Here is a 25295-nt window from a genome sequence, read left to right on the forward strand (position 1 = left end):
TTATGCAATGGCAAACCAGAATGAAACAACAGCAGATATCAGCTCCCGCTAAAGCATTTAACAATATTCTGTATGTTTATGGTATTTACCCTATAACATTTATAACAAGAGGTGAACAAAGCACCACTTTAGTTTACAGCCCGCAAATATGAGGGTTACCTGGTAAATACACAGAACAAGGCTACAACAAGTGCCACTTTAATTTACAGCCCGCAAAGGTAAGAGTTACCTGGCACATACACAGAACAAGCGGGAAATACGCCCCACTTTAATTTACAGCCCGCAAATATAAGAGTTACCTGGTAACTCCTGTTACATATACAGATCAAAGAGGTACAAGTTGCTATTATTTTTATTGTGCTGTTATATTTTATTTGCCGATGTGGCTTGTAGACATCAACTGTAGGCTATACAATAAACTTCATCAGGTAAGTAGCAAATATGAAAAAAAACATATTACACATAGACCATATTAACCATAGACGTAAGTCATACATACCACGTAATATTACAATAGGTACCCTGTAGTTATGAAATACTTAGAGAATCATTTTCCATATATTCTTACCCCCTTATTACCCCAAACTTAAAATATTGTTCCCTTATAACTACAAGTACGTACTGTAGAGGTACTCTGTTGTTACAAATAGGTACGCTGTAAATTCGGGTTAATTACGCGGTACTTTGCGGGTCGTAAAATAAAGTGTTACCCAGTCTTTTTATAAACGTGTTTGCCTATTTTATGATGTCATTCATTTTCATGCATACTTATAATATTGTGTTCTATCAAAGTCAAATTGTTCATGAAGCACATTTGGTGCTAATACCCCAAAAAATTACACGTAATAAAATGTACATTTCATCAATAAAGTAGGGCATATAGAGAAAGATCTCCATGAATCCAAATCATTTATTCCCAAAGATTGGGTAAAATTTTTGTAAAGAATAAAACAATCTCAGAAAGGCAATAGAGCATCAGCAACAACGGTAACTCCAGGAATCCAATCTTAAACTTTAAAGCCCCATCTATGTTTAAATCAGGTTTTAATTGTTGTTTATGTCCATGTGATGTTTTTAATATGCTTTTAGACAGGGGTGGGCAATTCCTACTGGAGGGTCACTGTACTTGAATTTGGATTTATGTATACACTGTTAGACATTTCTGTAATTTTTACAGTTATTTACTGTATATCACCCAGTATAATACTGTAAACTATTTATACAGTACATAACTGTAATTCGTGTTTCATTTTGGGAATTTTCTGTGACATCATACATCATATACAGTAATTTACTGTATTTTTGATAATTGCTGTATGCTACTGTATATTTTCTAACAGTCTTTTGGCGGCATTTTCCTTATTCACACAAATCCTTATTTTATTTTTCTCAAAATCATCATTTTTGACAATTGTATACACACAGGCGTTGACTTATTTTAGCTAAGGAACCATGTAACAGCACAGGTGTTCAGAGGACCGATTTCAGGTGTGCACATAAACTGAAGAGTTTTCAAACAAGACTTTCCCTGGGACAGCACAGCGGCGCTTTTCAGTTGAAGATACACGAGAGGAGAGAATGAAAAAAGACCAGCAAAATAAAATAATCTATATAAGTTATTTATTATCAGACCCGCGGTTGTTGTTTACCCGAACCGGACATTTTAAAACCGTTAACAGGACGCGCTGCTTAACGTATAACGGTAATATTAGTTTACCAAAGTCAGTATAAACCTAATTAATAAATCATACTATGTGTATGCAAGCCTACGAGCACGCGCGGTGCGTTAAATTACACGCTAGTGTTTTCCTTTTATAAAACTATTATGAAGAAATGCTTAACGTAGCTTAATGTATACGTCAATGATATGAAAAGACCAGATTTAGTATATAACGTTACCTGAGAGAATAATTTATTAATAAAAAGCATATTTAACAAAGTACCCTAAATTACATGAAGCTGGGAGAAAAAAACTCTTAATGTGTAAGTTGCGTTGTGTTTATATTTTCATCCGCTTGGCTTTACCTGTTACATAAATTATGCGTTATTAATAAAGTGTATAACTAAATTTTATCTTTCAAATTCGTTAAACTACGTTACGCATTTTAGAAAGTCCCATGTGAACATAATAAGAGTTTGTTAAACAGTTTTACAAACGACTTCAACGTATGAGCGTATGTTGTGTGTGTGTTGTGGCCAATCGGAAAAACATTATATTTTAAATGTGAATATGTTTAAACATAAAGGCTGAAAACTAATTTGCATAAAATAAAGTTTTAAAATGTGTTTTTGTTTTGTATTAAATTGCTTTTGAGGCCAATGTAGCTGTACAGTATTCAGCCTCGATCAGAAAGCCATGTCCCAGTGTCCTAACACACAGACCTGTGGCCATGGTGCAGTGATTCGAGTACAGTACATCTACTCTGGTTATCATTTCAAAACAGTATTTACTCAAAAATATTAGTGTTTAGCATCATGTATTAAATGTGTTAAATATGTCCTTTTTTCCCTGCATTTATTCTGCTGTCTAATTCTTTGTGAGGATAAATTAAGGAGGATGTAACAAAATACACTGCAAGAACTGGAATGAGAGACAAGTTAGGATGAAGAGGACAACAGAATATCCATCCTTTCTTCACCACCTCACAGAGTTTGAGTGAAACAACTTGTATTAGTTGAGATACTTCTCAATAAGATACAGTATGTGCTGCATATATGGGTTAGTTAGGTCTCCCGAATTAACTAACAGCTGTAACAAACAGTACTGTAAAAAACTGTGGTTCAAAATAATTATGACCATCTTTCTTTTGCTTACAGGACTCACAGGATTATTTTATAACAAGACTGATTATTTTATACCAGAAGTTTGGTATTTTTTGAAGCTACTGTATTATTTCTTATGACAATTCATTTTGATGTGCATTCAGAACTGTAAGTTGGTAAGTACATTTACTGTATTTACTGTAAGTAAAGGCTAAAGAGTATATCTCCTCTAATTCTAAGTTCTAACAACGTTCCCAAAGGTCCCAATAATGTTAAGCCAACATAAAAGTGTCCAGTTTTTAAATTGTTTAGGAATGTTTCTTGATTGTCTGAATGTTAGAGGAATATTACATTTTATTTTCAGACAATGTCATGTTTAAATGTACTCACAATGTTTAAAACACATGTTTAGTATATTTTATGAATGTTTATATGCAATATTTTAAAATAACATTAAGAAATAATGTTTTACAACAGTTTGTAAATAATAGAATGTAATGTTTTTTTATCATTATAAGCAAAAACATTCATAATGTTATTGGGAACTTTGGGAACTTTCAAGGAACGTTCTTAGGACCTTTCTCTGTGGTTGAGCATTGTGTTTGCATCATAAAACGCCATGGGTTCCAACAAGGGAATGCACATGCTGATAAAAAATTTATACTTTGCATTGCACTGTATGTTATTTGCCTTTTTCCTGTAAATGTAAAGACAAATATAAAAACAGACAATCATTGTTTCATGTTAAACCAGTTCTATTTTAAGAGAACTTAACTAGACTAAATAAAAGGGTCACAAATTTTTTTTTGTTGCTATTATGATGCTGATTTTGTGTTGTTATGGGTTTTTACAGTGGTAGTGGATCATGATCACCTCTCTAGCTTCAAAAGTACGATGCAAAATGTATAACACCAAATCATTATAGCATAACTCCATGTAACTTGACATATATTTAAAGTCGTCTAAAGTCAGACATGATTGCGTGTGAAGTCCTATGCCAAAGACTCCAAATACTGCATCTACACATTCTTCCTGATGTGTATATTTTGTTGGTATATTCTGGTTGTTGCAGACGTGACAGTAAACTTGACTTTGAGCATCCTATCCATCAGGTATAGCTGTTTACTTGCATTACTTATTTAGAGAAATGACGGGTCAAAATTGATTATATGGATTATATTTTCATCAGCCCTTTTTGTATGTCTTTGGGACACTTGAAATATATAGCACGTATAATGTGGAGCCATTTTATAATGCGGTCACAGACTACTCCCATTGTAACTGGAAAACCAAAGAAAATTATTGTTTAAATTATAAAATTATAATTTTTGGATTAACTAAACCTGTAATCAGTGTTATACGTATGTATGTTTATAATTTGTGTTATTTTAAATGTATTACTGCAAATGATTTGAATTGTGTATGTTTTAAATGTAATTTCACACAACTTCTTAAAGTATTTGTATTGTTTTAAATAAAGGTTTCAATATTTAAAATTGTCTCTTTGAATTAAATATTAGCAGTATCTGTAGGTTAAAATGTAAAAAATTTATTTTATCTAAAAATTATAGCTAATTTAAATATAATAAAAATGAATGTATAAAAAAAGAATAGCAGTATAGTATACAGTAGTATACTGTAAACCTGGGTTTTTTACGGTAGCACACTGTATTACATATTTACAGTAGCATTTAAATACTGTAAAATGGAAATACAGTTTAGAACTGTAAATCTTATTTACAGTAGCCTACTGGCAACAGTGTTGCCAGTAGGTTACTGTAAAAATCCTTGAAAATGTCTAACAGTGTAGTGCCTACATATATATCCTATGTTAGTTTAGAGCTTAACCTAAACCTACACTAGACACTTCATTTCTAGAGAGCTACAACAAAGTCTCTACACTCATTCAAAGCTAAAACGGTTGAATGATTTGTTTTCAACCAGGTGTCATCTCTCCTTTCACAGAATAGAGTCAGGAGGTTTTTGTTCACTGTTCTTTGCTGGTGAGATGATCTTCCCAATTCTATCTGGACGACCGAATCAATCACACTATTAAAAAAACTGCTGAAATCTCACCACTTCTGAGTACACTTATCTTGCAAATAACAAAATCTTTGGCTATTATTTCTTTTCTTAATCTCTAAATCATCTGTTACATTTTTACATGCCATTTAGAAACACTGAATTTAACTGATCAGGGCTGGGTTTCCCGATAACGATTGAACTTAGCACTTAAGAGCGGTTTCTACGAGCTACTTAACGAACATTCGTTGGTCCTTTACGTGCGTTTCCCAAAGATGCACGTAAAACGATCATTCGCAGCTGGGTTTTAAGTGCTACTTACGAGTCGCTATCCATTTGTCAAGTGCTGAAATGTCACCAATAGAATGACTCGAATTTGTAGCAGAAGCTTGTTTAGGCTAATGATCTTCAGCCGATGTGCACTAATATTTTTTATAATATATTTTCATAATTGTTCAATGACTTTTTAAATGTTTTAATAATTTATTAAATATTCTTTTCTGTATTTAGTTAGGACTCGTCCCACTGCGAAATGCCTTCTGCGTTTCTATTATAGTTTAGATTATTATTATTATTTGTTGTTTATTATCTATGTTTATTTATTATTATGGATTATTGCATTGTACCGTAAATATTTATTTGGTTTCTTTAATTAGATGCCATTTCCCGTCAAAACAATGTTTAGATGAATTATAGCAGCAATCGGTATGAACCATTTATCAATTTGCTACACCAACTTTTACCAAAATACAAAAAACTTTTACCAACTTGTACAAAATACGTTTTCCTTCTTTATTAATTTATGTTTAGTCATTAGAATTTTAAATATATTATATTATATATTTAATATAAAATAAACAAAGAAGAACCCAATAAATAAATAAACATTTAAAACATTACATTATCGTTATTGCAGGAGTGCAATTTGCTGGTTGTCCTGCAGGTGACCTTGTAACACTGTTGTCTTACGATGCACTTATGAATGAACGATTACTCCAGACCACTCGTAGATCTACGATGATTTTCAAGTGCAACTTAAGTTACGAAGCTTTTGGGAAACGGCCCGTAATTTTAAGATGATTCGTACGATCGTTTTTACGATCAACTTAGCCTTACGATGCTTTTGGGAAACCTGGCCCAGATCAGCTCCGTATGTAAGAGGAAATATGGGAGGAGCTTTGACATCATCACAGAGTGACAGCTTTCAGTGAAAACGAAACTAAACTGACGATCAACAATTTGGAAGCCTTTAAACTCTTTTCTCTTCAAAAAAAGAAGATTTTTGAGAGTTTTAAAGCCGGACATGAACACATCTGATACTCATTCACAGGTAACATGATGGAAATATATGAGAAATTTCTCTGAACAAGTTTCTAATGTTAGTGTTCTGATTCAGTCTTAACTATAACACATTAGACTTATACATGAGTTAAACTAGTTGAACTGTTTTAATCTAGAGTAAAATGATAATATTATTATCAAAGTGAAGTAAATCAAAGTTTAGTGCTTGCTTTTATTGAGTCACACTTTTTAAAGTGAACCAGGAAGTACTGGAGAACTGAAGAATATCATGTGTCAATGCGGATATGAACTGAAGACAGAATGAAACGTTTTCAAATGTGACTGTGATTGTTTTCTAAAAAAAGTTTTAAAGAGAAGACAAAAAATGGCAGAATCTTCACCAACCTCACCAAACCCAAGACGGACCAGAAGACAGAGTATGACTCCACCTCCATGTAAGCAAACAACCCAAAGCACATTGTCACGGCCGGGGCGGACCCGAGATAGCTAACAGGCCACGCCCCTCTCTACTTTCCACCTCGAGGAGGTTCCCAAGACCACCCCAATGACCAGACAGACGAGTATACTACAATTAAAAGGTATCTTTATTAAATATTTAAAAGGAAAGGGAAAAAGGGGAAGGGCAGCTTAAAAACAATCGTCTTTTCGCCTCCAGGGCGAGTTGGACCGGGGGACGGGGGCCAGGAGTCTCCTTCTGTGTTGTTCTTGAACTTGTGGCGCCCTCCGCTTCCTCCTGGAGGCAAAACAGGGAAAACACAATTAATATTGGTCCAGCACCGAGTCACAACTTATCTGACCGTTGTTTCTGTCTCTCTCGCCCTCAGGTCACTTCGTCTCGACTTCCCTGAGCGCGGAGGATCCACCACGAAGCGTGGCTGCAAACACAGGTAGGTTACTCACAACACTCTGAGCTTTTAGTTCACTCCAGTGCATACGTGGGGGCAGAGGTAAGGAGCTTTCACTAATAACACTGTTTGGTCCTCTTCGGGGCGCTGCTGCAAACACAGGTAAGTTACACACTGTAGAGGTAGGTTACTCACAACACTTGGGCCTTTGGTTCGCTCCAAAGCATTCGTGGAGACAGAGGTAAAGGGCTCTCACTAATGACACTGTTTGGTCCCCTTCGAGGCGTTGCTGCAAACACAGGTAAGTTACACACTACACAGGTAGGTTACTCACAATACTTGGGCCTTTAGTTCACTCTAAGGCAGACGTGGAGACAGAGGTCCAAGGTTCTCACTACTGACACTGTTTGGTCCTCTTCGAGGCGTTGCTGCAAACACAGGTAGGTTACACACTGCACAGGTAGGTTACTCACAACACTTGGGCCTTTGGTTCACTCCAGAGCATTCGTGGAGACAGAGGTAAAGGGTTCTCACTACTGACACTGTTTGGTCCTCTTCGAGGCGTTGCTGCAAACACAGGTAAGTTACACACTGCACAGATAGGTTACTCACAACACTTGGGCCTTTGGTTCACTCCAAAGCATTCGTGGAGACAGAGGTAATGGGTTCTCACGACTGACACTGTTTGGTCCTCTTCGAGGCGTTGCTACAAACACAGGTAAGTTGCTCACTGCACAGGTAGGTTACTCACAACACTTGGGCCTTTGGCTCACTCCAAAGCATTCGTGGAGACAGAGGTAATGGGTTCTCACTACTGACACTGATTGGTCCTCTGCGAGGCGTTGCTGCAAACACAGGTAGGTTACACACTGCACGGGTAGGTTACTCACAACACTTGGGCCCTTGGTTCACTCCAGAGCATTCGTGGAGACAGAGGTAAAGGATTCTCACTACTGACACTGTTTGGTCCTCTTGGAGGCGTTGCTACAAACACAGGTAAGTTACACACTGCACAGGTAGTGGTTGGTTTCTCTCCTCTGGCTCAGGCCTCAACGTGCTATTTCTTCGCACAATCTGCACGGGGCCCGGGCGGCTTCGGTTACTGTAAATACAGCACACACACAGCAAGCTTAGTGAAACACACGATAAAAGTCACAACTCACCACAGCACTCTGCACACGCACTCCACGTGAAGTTAAGACTTGGCCGCCTAGGTCTCGGCTGCTCGAGAGGCGGGTTGGGCGTTGTACACGCCAGAAAGAGAGAAAAGATTTCACAGGTGAATATGTTCACAACACCCCTTTATGTCTCCTGGTTACCTCATCGGCTCACCTACGCGTTCAGTCTCCGCAGGGCCAGTAACCTTCAACACCCTCACAAAGACACCAGTAACTCTTCTTCTAAATAGCGCATAGCATTTGCTTTGACTGTTACTCACACTTTGTTGTCCAAACGATTCCCCAATCATACATCCAACAGCGTCGTGTTCTCTTCTCCACATCCAAATCACACGATAACTTCCTTACTCCAACGTCTCCAACGTCTCCAACCTCTCGTCTTCCCTAAGGGATCAATGTGAGTCAACCCAGCCGATCTCCACCGTAGCAACGAGTGCAAGCAACGTATTCACAAAGTGCCACCAACAACCACATCTGACGTCTTCAAAGGTCTTTATATGCTCAACCTTCTCTCCTTATCGGCCTATCAGCGATCGCTGTGTTGATCGCTCTCACCTGAATGATATCGGGCTTGATTTCATGTTTGGGGAAACCCCGGGAATTCCGGTGTTTTGCATCAGTCGTCCGGGCGGAACCATTGCCGGGCGGAACCGATCTTGCACACTTTTGGTTCCGCCCCCCACAGATCGTCACTTGGTGACAACATTATTTATTATATGAAATCTTATCATTAATTTAAGACATACAGTAAATAGTGTGTAAGTGATAATGTTGATGTCTGTGTATTTCAGCTTTGTCTGAAGAGCTTCAGTGTTGTGTGTGTCTGGATGTGTTCAGTGATCCAGTCAGCACTCCATGTGGACACAACTTCTGCAGGATCTGTCTGAAACAGTGCTGGGACAACAGTCAGATCTACAGCTGTCCATACTGTAAAGAAACATTCAGTAAAAGACCAGAGCTCAACATCAACACAACACTTAGAGAGGTCACGCTGATGTTTAAAGAAATGTTCAGTCTGAGAAGATCTGAAGTCCTCTGTGACATCTGTGTTGAAAGAAAACTGAAAGCCCTGAAGTCCTGCCTAACATGTCAGACATCTTACTGTGAAACTCATCTGGACCTTCATGAGAAAATTAATTTAAAGAAACACAAATTGATGGATCCTGTGGAGAATATAAAGGACTATATATGTGAGAAACATGAGAGACCTCTGGAGCTCTTCTGTAGAGATGATCAGACACGTGTTTGTGTGTTTTGTACTGATGGAGATCACAAGAATCACAACACTGTTCCTCTAGAGGAGGAGAGTAAAGAGAAGAAGGTACGAGTTCATAACAACATTAATACATGCTTTATTCATCTGTTATACATATTCAAACAACATGATCTTTTGTCAGAAGATGATCAAATGTGTCTGTCTATAGACTCAACTGATGAAGACACAGACAGACATTCAGCAGATGATCCAGAAGAGAATCAAGAAGATTCAAGACGTCAAACACTCAGCAGAACTCAGAAAAGTGAGTTGAAGATGTGAAATATTTGATGGATGATAATGTTTTGATTTGTCTTATAAATAAAGGTAATGAATTGTAATGAAAAACTGATTTCTCAGAGAAGCAGAGAGCAGGAGAAAGCAGCGAGTGTTGAGCTCTTCAGTGATCTGATCAGATCCATTGAGAGATGTCAGACTGAGCTGCTGGAGATGATGGAGGAGGAACAGAAAGCAGAAGAGAAACAGGATGAAGATCTCATTAAAGATCTGGAGCAGGAGATCACTGACCTGAAGTGGAGAGACAGTGAGCTGGAGAAGATCACACACAGTGAAGATCATCTTCATCTCATACAGGTCAATCTCTATCGCTCTCTCTCTCTCTCTCTCTCTTTCTCTGAGTGGATGCTGGGAGTGAATGAGAGACACGTGTAGGAGAGCTCCGTTTGGTTATTTCTCGACTTGGTTTTTTCAAGGGTTCTTTTAACGTCTGTTTTTTTCTTTTTATTATTTCTTTTGTAACACTTTTTGTTATTAGGGAAAGTTTCACTCTTATATTGCGTGGTGTGAGATAATATGACGCCTACCCCTGCAGGGGAACGTCGCCTCTGGAATGGTTTCAGGTGTATACCAGAGGCAAATACGTCTATTGAGGATGTTGTCCTTGCTGTAGGAGCTAAAGTTGGCATGAGAATATTAGTTCGGCTTCAAGAATGAACAAGGCAGTAGTCTTTTTCTTGAAAATTGAAAATCAGGTGAAAAACTTGATTGAAAGCGAAATATGGATAAATAAAACGGTTGTGCCTATTACACTGCTGTTGGCACCAAGACGGAAAATACCCCACAATGACCTGATAAGACTGACACTATTAATGAGATAAGGCAAAACTCTTCTGAAAGTATTGTGGCTGATGCTGAGACACCAAGTTGTAGTGATGGTGTTAATAAGGAAGATGTTTGTGGTGATGCAGTACAGGAAAATTAGATGCATGATGGGCAAAGTGAAGATATGGATGATTTGTCAGAAATAACTGTAGATACCGGTAGTTGTAAAGATGATGATTCATTCATGTGTTGACTTTGATATGCCTAATTGTGGAAGTGATTTGTATTCGGTCGATCAGATTTATGCTTTCTTGGATGAGATAAAGGGTAAAAAATTGGCATGTTTTTTCCAGATTTTGATAAATTTGTGCTATCTGTAATAAAAGCAAGACTAGAATGCAATCTAGAAGTTTGTCTCAGCAGAAAAGGTTTCGATTGAAAAACTACTTAACAACAATGAGGCACGGAGTCAAACCAGCTAGGGCAAAACGCCAGGCAGGGAAATGTAAATTAAAATCGATGCACAATGGGTATCAGTCTTCATTTTTGTTATCTTTTCACACTACTGTTTCTTTCTATTTTTCCTTTCTATCTTGCTATGGATGTCCTAAGAGTGGGGTCTTTTAATGTAAATGGATTAGGGATGGAGATAAACGGTTTAAATTTAGGGTTAGGGTTTTAAACGGAGATAAATTGCTAAAAGAAAGTTGAGAGCTTAAACAGATCTATGTGATGTTCAAAAAACTCTTGTAAAATGTTTCTGGTCAGGACAACACTGGCTAAAGGCTGCTGTCCCCTATCTTTCTATTCATGAGGTAGGAGAAGGACTGAATTACATTTTTTTTAGGATTGCAGTTTTCCGTTTGTAAGTTGCACAGCGTCTGTTATACTATCATAAGACTGGATAAGCAATTATTTTAATGAAGGAATTTTATGAAGTTTACTCTTGTGGAAGAATGTAATGCTGGAGTTAAAGCTAATTTTTCTGAATTGCATGTATCCATAGTAAAGAAAGACTGGCAGAAATATGATAGAAAATTATTGTCTTTGGACACATCTTTTAAGTATTTTGAACAGACAAGCACTTTACAGAGTTTGTGTATAAACCATCAATTATCAACATTTAAAAACAGTAAGAGACATTAAATGGACAACAGTGTTTGAATCCCCTGGCAGTCCCTGTACAAAAGACCCATTGAAAAGAGGGTGGGTGACCTTCAGTGGAGAATTGTGGGATTTTAGCTACAAACATACACAAAGCACTCCTTAATGGTTCAGATGATAAGGGTTGTCCTTTTTGTGGCGTGTCTGAAACAGTTTTTCATATTTTTATTGAATGTCCACGTTTGCATGAAATTTTTGGTGTAATGGAAAGCTGGAGTATAAAGTGTATAGGAAATTTAAACCAAGAATTCTCTCTCTGTCCTGCTGTAGATTGACCCATCATCCCTGTACAGAGCTCCAGACATGAAGAACTGGTCTGAGATCAGTATGAAGACTCATGTGAGTGTGGAGACTCTGAGGAGAGCTCTGACTCAACTACAGGAGACTCTCAATGAGAAACTCACTCAGACTGGTAGGTGAATCAAAACTCAATCATTATTTTTATTATTTAAAAAGTTTGCTCACTCCAAAACAATAAACTGTTGATTCTTTAAGAGAACACAAAATATTAATTTATTTTTTCTTCTTTATTTTCCTCTTTTTTATATTTTCCTCATTCTACTATGCCTTCCAGAAATGTGTATGAAGTTTTAAAGAAATTACAAAAACCACAAATCTGCATGTAGGGGAGAGTGTGGGCAAAAGTAAAGTAATGTTTTAGACAGGTTTTTTGTAGAAATGTAAAACAACATAATTTCACTTTGAACATAAGTTGCACGTTTTGCACACAAAATATGTTTGCAGTTACATACACTCCTGTACAAAATCTTAAGAACAGGGAAAACATTACAAGTATTCACGTTTTACGCTGGCGGATCAATACTAGGTAGTAACAACTGCTTTAAAATCCCAAAAGAAGAAACAGGGGCAAGAGAAAAAAGTAAAGAGTAAGCAATTTAGTGACAACTGCATTTAAACTCAAACAGGCTGTTTATCAGCTGATCAAATGTTTAAGACCATAACCCAAAAATGCCCTTTAACAAAAAAAATATGTCAAAAGGGACTCAGTAGTGAGTAACCCCACCATTATTGTTGATCAATTCAAAAACTCTTTTCGGCATGCTTGATACAACTGTTTCCAGGAGGCTTGTGGGAACATTGCTCCATGAAGGGCACGTACAGTCGGGAACTGACGTCCGTTTTTGTAAACTTCACTTACCATCCATCCCCAAATGTTCTCAATGGGATTTAGATCAGGGGAACATGCAGGGGAACATGCAGGATTGTCTAAAAGAGTGAAGCTCCATCTTCCCATTGAAGGAAAAAGCACCCCAGATCATGATGGAGCCTCCTCCACTGTGCGGTGTAGAAAACATCTCCAGTGGGATCTCCTTGTCATGCCAGCTACGTTGGAAACCATCAGGACCATCCTGGTAAAAAAAATTTTCATCAGAGAATAAAACTTTCTTCCACCTTTCAATGTCCCATGTTTGGTGCTCCCTTGCAAATTCCAAACGAGTAAGTTTGTGATGTGGGAGGAGACGTGATCTTTGAAGACGCTTTTTTTTAAGCCCTTCTCTTGCAGATGCCGTCTTATCATTATTGGGCTGCAGTCAGCATCAGTAGGGGCCTTAATTTGGGTTGAGGATTGGCCTGTGTCTTCACGAACAGCCCATCGGATCCTCCGGCTCAGTGCAGGAGAATTTTTTTTGGGTCTACCAATTGACTTTTTTGTCCCGTAACTCTCAGGATCTTTTAAGAAGTTTAAATTACTGTCTTACTGCATCCATCCTCTGCAGTGATGGCACGCTGTGAGTGCCCTTGCCTGTGCAGGTCAACAATCCTGCCACGCTCAAAGTCAGACAACCTTTTTGCCTTTGCCATTGCAGTTTGACTATCTGAAGGACAATAACATTAAAGCCCCTTCAGCTCTCCAGAAAACAGCAGCGATTGGTGGAGGGAATGCAAAAAAATTACAAAAATCACAAGTTGTCTACTATCAGGAGCAATTTGAATATTTTTTGATAGCGCAAATGGTTGAAGAGTCCAATGAATAAAGCTTGGTAGAATGTGTTGGCGACAGCACTTCCAGTCTAATGGGTTAACGTGTGCATATTTAAACCTTTTAAAGCTATGGTCTTAAACTTTTGATCAGCTGATAAACAGCCTATTTGAGTTTAAATGCAGTTTTCAATAAATGGCATACTCTATACTTTTTGTCTTTTGCTCCTGTTTCTTCTTTTGAGATTTTAAAGAAAGTACTTACAACCTGATTATGATCCACTAGTGAAAAATCGAATACTTGTAATGTTTTTCTTGGTCTTAAGATTTTGTTCAGGAGTGTATTAACAAGGTCATGGTCAGGTATATTTGATTAAAAAAATAAAAATTAATTGTACTGTTGTGTAACTTTTGTTCCAGCTGATGGTGTCGAAAGTAACACAACAGTACAAGAAATTATTTTTGTGTTACACTTGTTTTTAGTAAATATACATGACTATGACCTCATTAATATGCAGTGTTGGGGAAAGTTACATTTAAAAGTAATGCATTACAATATTAAGTTACACCACCAAAAAAGTAACTAATTGCGTTACTTAGTTACTTTTCATGGAAAGTAATGCTTACGTTACTTTTAAGAAACTTTTGCGTTACTTTTTCTTACTTGGCTGAGGCTTGATCTCTTTCAGGTCTTGCAGGTGTTTTTTATGATTGCAAAAATGTCAAGCTCTGGCCTGTCATCTCCGTTTCTGACTCAAACTGTTCCCGCTCAGGCGCACAGAGTGCGTAAACCTACGTTAATATGTGCAGTTTAATTCAGTACATTATTTTATTTTTAATTGAATTAATTAAACTGAAAAGTAACTCGCATTACTTTTAAAAAAAGTAACTCAAATATTAATGTGTACATTTATAAAGTAATGCGTCACTTTTCTCGTTACTTCAGAAAAGTAATATTATTACGTAATGCGCGTTACTTGTAATGCGTTACCCCCAACACTGTTAATAAGTAACTGCAAATATATTTTGTCACTTATCTTTGCAAAAAATAATGAAATTACATTTTCATTGTAAATTTTAGTTTCTTCAAATGCAGTGAAGAAACTAAAACGATTGACAGGGAGGGGAAAGAATAAAGAGAAAATATGCCCATTTAGCTACGCTTTGCTGTCTTTAGCAAAATGACAGTCAAATAATAAAAATCAAATCTTTGGATATTATGTGACAAACCAAAGATGAGAAAGCAAACTGGGAAAATGAAGAGACAAAACAAGTCGAGAGAGCAATGAGGTACAACAGGCGGTCCAGTAAAAGGTGACATAGGGTGTATGATTGATATGGGTGACGTCACGCTGAACAGATCACGCTGAACAGGTCGTGCATCGGAGCTCCGTCGAGTTCTTCATCTAAAAACCTTTTTTTTTACTATCTTATTCCTATTTATATAATATAACTTATTAGTTTTACCTAGGAATACTTTACTGTGACGATTATTGAGCAGTACTACCACGTGAAACTATTTATCACTAATAAACACCCAGTGTTAGCATATAGCCCGCTAGCGTCAACAAACGCTGCCGACTGAAGCTAGCTTTTTCCGATCTAATGGCGGATTCATCTGATATATGCTTTTCTGACCTGTCCTCGCCTGAGCGGGAAGCTGTGGAGGAGTTGATCAGTTTGAGCAGATCCAACGCGAGCTACCGCGCCCACCTCACCCTGTCTCCGGACGTCCACACGCGACCCAGGCGTGCAGCAAACAAGCACTCCACGCGATGCAGCTTCACGGACCATGAACGAGTGAACGGAGACGCCATTGCCCAACATGAAAGCGATTGGGAAGCTGTGGAGGAGCCGCTGCCCGGGTTTCGCAGATTCAGCATGCCCCACATCACCTTGGACCCAGATGTTCGCAGGCGACTAAGGAGGCGTGTCACAACCGAACACCCCACGCGACGCAGCTCCGCGGAGCGCGCTCGGGTAAACGAAGACGCCATCGCCCAGCATGAAAGCGGTAAGACTCCGCTTGTTATTGTAACATGTACTACTTGCCACATGTATAGTTTAGCTTCTGCTGTTAGCATAGAGGGGTTTACATGCACTAAGTGTATTGAAGTATTAAGATTAACTGAGAAGGTTGCTGAACTAGAATCGCGCATCCGAACGCTAGTTGAGGATAGCAAAACCGCTAATGTTACTGTTGTAAATACTGTATCGAGCGAAAAGACTAATGGCTCGGTTCCGACATCAGATGCTAATGTAAACACTACAAATACTGTATCGAGCGCGCATATTGTTTATCAAAATACACATGGCTCGGTTCCGACATCAGAGTCAAATCGGCGGTCTAACTGGGTGACTGTCAGGCGGCATAGTCATATACGGGGTCCATCTAAGACCCATAACGTTACGGTACTTTCTAACAGATTCGATCCCCTAAGGAGTACATCAGCTGAAACACCTGTTAAAAGTGCCCTGGTCATTGGAGATTCTATACTCAGGAACACTAACATTGAGGCACCAAACACCCTAGTCGACTGTATACCGGGAGCCAGAACGTCTGACATTAGATCCAAACTTAAAGTGCTGGCTAATGCTAAGCGGAAGTTTTCTAAGATTGTTATTCACGCCGGCACAAATGACACCAGACTCCGACAGTCGGAAATCACCAAAGATACTATTAAGGAGATGTGTGAAATTGCAAAAACAATGTCAGACAATGTAATATGCTCTGGTCCCCTCCCCGCCAACCGGGGAGATGAAACACATAGTAGATTAGTGTCTCTAAATGGCTGGATGTCAAAGTGGTGCCCTCAGCATAATGTAGGGTTTATAGACAATTGGAAACATTTCTGGGGGAGACCATTCCTCCTAACCCGAGATGGCCTTCATCCGACATCAGAAGGAAGTGCTATTCTTACCAAAAATCTGATTAATAGTCTTAATTCTGATATAGTCTGACTATCCAGGGCCCAGGTCAGAAAAAAGACGGATCAGCTTAACCGTCCGTCTGTCAGCTGGCATGATATGTCAAGATCACATATATCCCAGCACTTCGAGTCGATCTCACCAGAAACTCAACACATTTCAACTGTATCTGTTCCCCGAACAAGCAAATACAGAGCACCGCTTGCCACATCACGTACAAATTTGATTAACATAAAATTAGAAAACAATACATTACCAGATGAACCTCAAATGTTAAAATTCGGCCTTCTTAACATTAGATCGCTTACCAATAAAGAACCTATTGTTAATGAAATAATTAATGACCAAAACTTAGATGCACTCTGTTTAACAGAAACCTGGCTTAAAGCAGACGACTACATTAGTTTAAACGAATCCACCCCACAAGACTATTATTATAAACACGAACCTCGATTAAAGGGGAGAGGGGGCGGTGTAGCTACAATATACAACAACATTTTTAAAGTTAACCAAAAATCTGAACTAAAATTTAATTCATTTGAACTAATGTTATTAAATATGGAAATAACTGATCGTAACAACAAACAGCTTTCTTTTGTCTTAGCTACAATCTATAGACCTCCGGGCCACCATGCAGATTTCCTTAAAGAAATAGCAAATTTCCTGTCTGAGCTTGTAGTCACTGTAGATAAAGCTCTTATCGTTGGTGATTTTAATATTCATGTGGATAACTCAAAAGATGCATTAGGACGTGCGTTTATGGATGTTCTAAATTCTCTCGGTATTAAACAAAACGTGTCAGGGCCCACGCATACTCGTAAGCACACATTAGACTTAATTCTGTCACTCGGACTCAATATTAATGACATCGAAATATCACCTCAGAGTGATGCAGTTTCTGACCATTACCTTGTGTCATACACTGTACTTCTAGATAGGATCACTCAATCCACAACATCCTACCGACTAGCCAGAACAATAATTTCCACCACTAAAGATAGCTTTATTAGCACTATTCCAGACCTGTCCCAAATGAAACATGTAGCAGATAACTGTGACGATCTAGATACTGTAATAGAAAACCTGAACAATGTCTGTTCTAACACATTGGATGCCGTTGCTCCCATTCGAAAAAAGAAAATCAAAGAAAAACCGCCAGCTCCATGGTATGACCATCACACCGCTGCTCTTAAAAAGGCAGCTAGAAAAATGGAAAGAAATTATAGAAGCACAAAGTTAGAGGTATGGCGTGCAGCATGGACAGATAGTGTTAAACACTACAGACAGGCTATAAAAACGGCCAGATCAACCTATCTCAGTACGCTTATTAAAGAAAATCATAACAACCCTCTCTTGCTCTTTAGCACAATAGCAAAACTGACAAGAAACAAAGAACAAACAGAAACCAATAGTAAACTTCAACACAATAGTAACGATTTCATGAACTTCTTTTCTAACAAAATTACGGCTATTAGGGAAAACATCGTAACTACCCAAGCAGCCATCACTCTACCCATTAGTTCACTACACACTAGATTACCATATGAACATCTTGATTCATTTAAACCTACTACAATAGATGAGCTCTCTAAACTAGTCACATCATCCAAATCATCGTCCTGTATATTAGACCCCGTTCCCACAAAACTACTTAAAGAGGTATTCCCTGTAGTGTCAACCCCGGTACTACAAATCTTTAACTCATCGCTAGAAATAGGATACGTTCCAACAGCTTTCAAGCTAGCAGTTATTAAACCGCTGATTAAAAAACCACAGCTTGATCAGGGAGAGCTTAATAACTTTAGACCAATCTCAAATCTCCCTTTTCTTTCGAAAATATTAGAAAAGGTAGTGGCAAGCCAGTTACGCACATTCTTGACAAATAATAGTACGTATGAAAAGTTCCAATCAGGATTCAGGCCCCACCATAGCACAGAGACAGCGCTGCTTAGAGTTACAAATGACCTCATGTTAACATCCGATCGTGGTGAAATCTCAATCCTTATATTACTAGACCTTAGCGCAGCCTTTGACACAATAGATCACACAATCTTACTCAATAGACTAGAAAACTATGTTGGTATCAGTGGTCAGGCGTTAGCCTGGTTTAGGTCGTATCTAACCAATCGCTATCACTTTGTTTATGTAAATGAGGAAGAGTCATATCACTCCCTGGTCAAATATGGTGTACCGCAGGGATCAGTTTTAGGTCCTATCCTGTTCTCGTTATATATGTTACCCCTAGGAGACATTATCAGGAAACATAACATAAGTTTTCACTGCTATGCGGATGATACCCAGCTTTACATCTCCTCACATCCCAGCGAAACCCACACGTTTTCTAAGCTAGCAGACTGCATTAGCGATGTTAGTGACTGGATGGCACATAACTTTCTTAAGCTCAACTCCAATAAGACAGAGATGCTTATTATTGAACCGAATCGCTACAAACATAATATGTCAGATTACAAGTTGCACATAGATGGCTGCACTGTGGTGCCATCTTCCTCGGTTAGGAACTTAGGTGTGATGTTCGACAGCAACTTATCCTTCGATAGTCATATCAGCAACGTCTGCCGCACAGCGTTCTTCCATCTTAGAAATATCTCAAAAATTCGCCACATGCTGTCTACATCTGACGCAGAGAAGCTTATCCATGCTTTTATGACCTCTAGAATAGACTATTGTAACTCGCTACTCGGGGGATGCCATGCAAATCAGGTAAACAAGCTGCAGCTAGTTCAAAACGCTTCTGCAAGACTGCTTACTCGATCTAAGAAGTATGACCACATAAGTCCAATTCTGGCATCTTTACACTGGCTACCAGTTAATTATCGCATACAATTTAAAATATCACTTATCACCTACAAAGCCTTAAATGGCCTAGCACCCTCATATCTTAGAGAATTACTATCAGAATACAATCCATCACGTGCACTGCGTTCGCAAAATTCTGGTCTCTTAGTTATCCCTAAAATATCAAAAGTGTCTAAAGGTGGAAGATCCTTTTCCTACTTAGCCCCTAAGCTCTGGAATGATTTACCAACCGTTGTCCGAGAATCAGACACAATAGATACCCTTAAATCTAGACTTAAAACTTTTCTCTTTAACAAGGCATTCACATAATTGTTTTATTAATGGTACTCATCTCACAATAGATAGCTTGAACAACCTAATAAATAAATAAACTAAATCCTCATTTTCGTCAACACTTCAAAGCATGGTAAATGCTATTAATATTCTTAAGAAAAATGTTTAATCTCTCCTTACTCGTTTACATATGTGCAGCAAACCATGAGCCGGGCATAAACTTTTAAAAACAAATGTCACGTATAAAATAGAAAAGGCTACATACAAGGAAAAGAAACGCTACTCTGTGCACATACAAACCACAATACAAGGCCAAAACTTCAAACCTACACCAATAAATCCCCGAATCGGGCCATTAATTGCCAAGCGCAGAGGAGTGATTGAAAGTTATGTATGGCATTATGTTATCACTTGCTCGGCCCTTCTCCTGAGGTTTCTGAGTCGAGTAGGGGAGTACTGTGAAGCCCAGACAGGCATCAGGGAGATGGCTGGCGCAGTCACGTCCCCGTCTCCCCTTTACTCCCTTGCTCGTCCGGATTTCAATAAAGCACGATGGGTATAGATTTGTGGTGTTAAGCCCACTAGTCGGGGGCGGGACTTCAGTCCTTAAAAGGGTGTCACTGCACCCATTTCCAAAACATTCGCCGTCCCGTGCATTTTTCTCTTTCTCCCTAAACCAAACTGTGCAGAGTCTTTCACTAGGATGACGTTGTATCTTCAATACGTATGTGTACATGTGTGTGTATGTATGTGTATGTATATATATGTATGTATGTGTATATGTATGTATATGTATATGTATGTGTATATATGTATATATGTATATGTATATGTGTATGTGTGTGTATGTATATATGTATGTATATATGTATGTATAGATATGTGTGGATATATATAGATATATATGGATATGTGTTTGTGTATATGTACATGTGTATACATATGAATGGCCCCTACGCTAATTGGGTTTTGTTTTTCTTTCTTTATGTCTCGTCCTTCTCTCCGAGGACAATGAGACAAACAGACCCAGTTCCGGTAAATGTGAAAATCGGCACACCTCTGACCCACCGGCAGACCTTCAACGTGATGCCCAGCTGATGCATGACCAACGACCACCGGCAGAACCCGCTTAACCTCCGCCTAATCTCCTTAATCGTTTCAATTATATATAAATATATCCTTAATCGTTTCAATGTATATATAAATATATCTCCCAAGGGTTTTTCCCTCCTATGACTTTTTTTTACTTCCCTGGCTGAGCCTGGGGTTTTTTTTTCTCCTAGGGGGTTTTTCAACCCGGGGAGGCAGCCCTCTTGGGCTTAACTTAGCACCCTCTTCTTTACGTTACATTAGCAATACGCACGCTTATAATGTTGATTCATAGCCGCATCAAATTTAGCTGCTTGTGCTATCGTGTATTATGTTGTGCTATCTGTCGTTTTTCTGTGCTTTCCACTGCTTCTATTAATGTAAAGCTGCTTTGAAACAATCACCAATTGTGAAAAGCGCTATATAAATAAAATTGAATTGAATTGAAAAAAAAATTGTTGGGGGTAACGAGTTACAAAGTAACGGATTACAGTAACTACATTACTTTTTTGGGTAACGAAGTAAAGTAACGCATTACACTAATAATATTGGTAACTACACTACTTTACTAGACTATAGGAACGCGCTTTCCTGCGTTACCCAAGCAGTGTTTGCCTGGGTGTAAAGTTCTGTCTATTTAAGTGATGCGTGCATGCGTGTCCCTGTACGTGTGCCGTTGCCATAGAGATTGATTTGACGGAGCTGCTGGTGCAAAGGGGAGCGGGATATGAAGACGGAGGGTTTCAGCCACTGGGGCGATATTCAAATTACTTTCAGCGTATTGCTCGAAAGGACAAAATATTCGTGTGAAATGCACACTATGCCCACACGACAAGTGTCTTTCAACGGCTGACAACGCGATGATGTTACCGCCCTGCCAGACTGTCTTAAATAGAGAAATAAGTTAATTCCTTGATTTGCGTTGTTGATTCATTTATAAATAATTCCCCCAAGGGTTTAGTTTATGCGCAAAAAGCATTAAAATGAATAGAACGTGATGATTACGTCTTTCTTCGGTGAAAAAATAATAAAATAAATAAGCCTATATGAAATGTGTTTCCCTTAAATAATTAGCAAATTAACAAAACGAATTCAAAAGTAGCCTATAGCCTATATGAGTTTATTTTTTGTGTGACGTGCTCCCAAACCGATGCAGCACAAAACACTTTTTACCTATTTAAAAAAGCACAATGTTTTGTTATTATTGCGAGTGTTACTTTACATAAATAAATTTACACATTACAGTTTTGAATGTTGTTTTACTTTTATTTGTATGACCATAATTTAAGGTAATTTAAGGTAATGCAAAATGCAAGCTCCTCACGCGTTTCATGCCATCACCCGCGTGGGTTTACACAGGGCAGCGAGAAAGAGACATTAAACTTTAAACATTTAACATTCTACTTGAGTTTTTTTGGACATCCCTTTGGAATCACTGCAATCATATCATCAATTTATAAGGTAATAATAAATATAAGCGCAGCGCTTATGAGTGTTCAAACACTGCTGACCGCTCAGCTGTCAATCAGCCGACCCTCACAAAGTTTCACATTAAATGATAATATATTTGAACAGTCATGGTCCTGTGCTTATTTCTGTCAATGTTCTGCATGAAGATCTTTAAAGGTTTCTACTTACATCACGATTTGCGGTGCGGCCGGTCGCAGTCTTTATGTAAAACGGGTATGAAATAAATTGATGCTGATGTCGGATAACGGGTCAACTGTTATTTTAATCGCGCGGATGCGGGTTATCAAACAGGACTGTGCATGACTCGTATAAGGAAAATGGAATGACAACATGAAAATTATAAAATAGCCTACATGTTTATATTCTGTATGAAACCACAATGGGCGCTAAACTTGCGGTGTTAAAGGGACAGTTCACCCAAAAAGAAAAAATTCTGTCATCATTAACTCTCCCTCATTTTGTTACAAACCTGTATAAATATCTTTGTTCTGATAAACATGAAGCAACATATTTTGAGAAATGTTAATAACCAAACCAAGCATGAGCCCCATTCACCTCCACAGTAGGAAAAAATAATACTATGGAAGTGAATGAGGCCCATGAATGGCCTGGCCACAAACATCACCCAAAATACCTTCATTCATGTTCACCAGAACAAAGACACCTATACAGGTCTGCAACAACATGAGAGTTACAAACCTGATTTACAAATAAATTATACAGAATTTTAATTTTTGGGCGAACTATAAATCCGATGGGGTCAAAAATTAGGGTGCACCTAACTTTTGTGCTGGTGCACCTAAGAAAAAATGTTAGGCGCACCAGTGCAACCAGTGCAAAAAGTTAGTCTAGAGCCCAGGCCGGTCATTTAAAGTAGTCACTCATCATCAGCCGACCCCGCCTAAACCATGTCCATGTATCTATGTGGTAAATTAAGAAAAAGGAAAGTAAAGTAATAAGTAGTGAAGTTACTTTTCAAATGCAGTAACTAGTAAAGTAATCTCATTACAATTTTAAGAAGTAACTAGTAACTAGTAACTAATTACATTTTTTGAGTAACTACCCCAACACTGTTCAAATGTTTCAAAAGCAACCCAACAGTACAAACTTAAATAGTTGAAAATAATTTTTTTTTAAACAGTATAAACACTACGAAAATGAAATTAAATTTGCACAATATACATTTTCAACATAATGCACAACATTAGCAGCTGGACAAAAGTAACAAGTGTTACTTTCATCCCGACAGAGAACCCCTGACATTTACTTTAATTCTGATGAGAAGTCAAACTTCAGGATGTGTTAGAGCACTAAATAACCTGTAGATTGATCAGTACTGTAACACATGAAACCAGAAACACAATTTAAAAAAATGACAGCTTCAGTATAATTTACTTTTCATTATCAAAAAAAGCTTTCAAAACCTTACTGTGGTTGTCATAGTCCTGCCTTCATGTCATAGTTTTTGCTCCTTGTGGCAGGATCATGACAGTCCCACGTTTTGTGTGGTAGCACATGGTTTTTGTTTGTGCTGTGTGCTTCCCTGTCTCGTCTCCTGACCCGCTCCCTTGTCTGCTTGTTTATTATTCTGTTTTGTTCATTTATGTCACCTGCACCCTCATCATTTACTGTTTTGTCAGTGGTTTTGCCCCCTCGTGGTCCTTTATGTTACTGTGAATAAAGTTTTGTGTGAAAACATCTGCATCTGTGATCTCCTTATCATAATCATTAAAGCAGTAAAAGATGACAAAATCACGAGATATTTAGCAGCCCTATCAAGGGTTACATGCTGAACGTGCTGTCATAGCTTGAAATGCAAAGGTAGTCAGAGCACTGAGAAAATCACTTTTTTCCTTTCGACCCCGCTCTCCTCCACAGTATGACCGCTTTTAAAGAATTTAAATAAACAAACTAGCCAAAAAAGTGTGTTTTAAACACCATCTTCTACAAGACTATACATGCTGATAATAACTCACATATCATCTGCTATAGAGAAATAGTTACTGATTCTTGTTATCTGTCAATGTTTTTAAGTTTCTTCTTTAAACTCTTGCTGATGTTTTATTGTGATTTGTGTTGACAGTGTTGATGAAGATGCAGCAGTATGCAGGTACAATGTGTGATCTACACGCTTCTCTCACATTCACTAACAATAATACTTTACATACACAAACTCATCTCTACTATTATAAACACATCAACATCTTTATATTGTCATTCATATTCTCTCATCTCTCTCTCAGTGGATGTGACTCTGGATCCTGATACAGCTTATCGTAATCTCATCCTGTCTGAAGATAGAAAACAAGTGAAACATGGAGACATTCAACATAAACTCCCAGATAATCCACAGAGATTTGATAAATCTGTCTGTGTCCTGGGAAAAGAGGGATTCTCCTCAGGGAGATTTTATTTTGAGGTTCAGGTGAAGGACAAAACTAACTGGGATTTAGGAGTGGCCAGAGAATCTATTAACAGAAAGGGAAAGATCACAACATCTCCTCAGGATGGATTCTGGGCTGTGGCTCTGAGGAATGAGAATGAATATTGGGCCCGTGCTGGTCCTTCTGTCTCTCTGTGTCTGAAAGTGAAACCACAGAAGGTCGGGGTGTTTGTGGATTATGAGGAGGGTTTGGTTTGTTTTTATGATGTAGAGTCCAGGTCTCATATCTACTGTAGGAGCCATTTTTTAATCATTTCATTTCACATAATGATTTATTCTAATAATGTTTTCCTTATTGTTCTATTTTTTGAGAACTTGTGCCCTCTACAGGTCAAAAGGACATTAAATAGGAAGGTGACAAGGTGGAGGTGTGGCTGACTGGGAGCACATAGCTTTTTGACCTTGCCACAGGAATGTTTTAATGAACTGCTGCCCCTTTAAGCCATTCTCTTTATAATTTATTTAACAGATAAAGGATCTGTATTATTTGTTTTGTTATAATAAAACCCACCAACTCTTTCACATTTACTCTTTTGGATTTTTCTTGGTTTATTGGAACAAGCAAGCGTCAAAGATTTCCCCAGTCAACATCAATGTGACAAAGAACAAACTCAAGACAAAATAGTCACTACATTAGTCAAAAAGCTAGCTTATGGATCTTGAAACCCGTGTGGATCATTTGGAATGAGTTCCGAAGCTACGCAAGGAATAAAGGAAAGGAACAAAGGAAAGCCAAAGCCGCG

At 38.1% G+C, this 25295-nt stretch overlaps 1 protein-coding gene across 1 annotated transcript in view; it reads left to right on the plus strand.

Moving 5' to 3' along the window:
* Window positions 1-24902, plus strand: part of LOC141353293 (E3 ubiquitin-protein ligase TRIM39-like) — a 40988-nt gene extending 16086 nt beyond the window's left edge. Inside the window, exons 4-11 of the mRNA XM_073859766.1 lie at window positions 6912-6974; window positions 8896-9431; window positions 9535-9630; window positions 9726-9959; window positions 11862-12003; window positions 24193-24219; window positions 24353-24739; window positions 24883-24902. Of these exons, the coding sequence (XP_073715867.1) occupies window positions 6912-6974; window positions 8896-9431; window positions 9535-9630; window positions 9726-9959; window positions 11862-12003; window positions 24193-24219; window positions 24353-24739; window positions 24883-24902 (1505 nt within the window). The remainder of the gene's footprint in view (window positions 1-6911; window positions 6975-8895; window positions 9432-9534; window positions 9631-9725; window positions 9960-11861; window positions 12004-24192; window positions 24220-24352; window positions 24740-24882) is intronic.
* Window positions 24903-25295: the final 393 nt, after the last annotated feature.

The sequence above is a fragment of the Misgurnus anguillicaudatus genome, chromosome 21, assembly GCF_027580225.2.
Source record: "Misgurnus anguillicaudatus chromosome 21, ASM2758022v2, whole genome shotgun sequence".
Taxonomy (NCBI): Eukaryota; Metazoa; Chordata; class Actinopteri; order Cypriniformes; family Cobitidae; genus Misgurnus; species Misgurnus anguillicaudatus.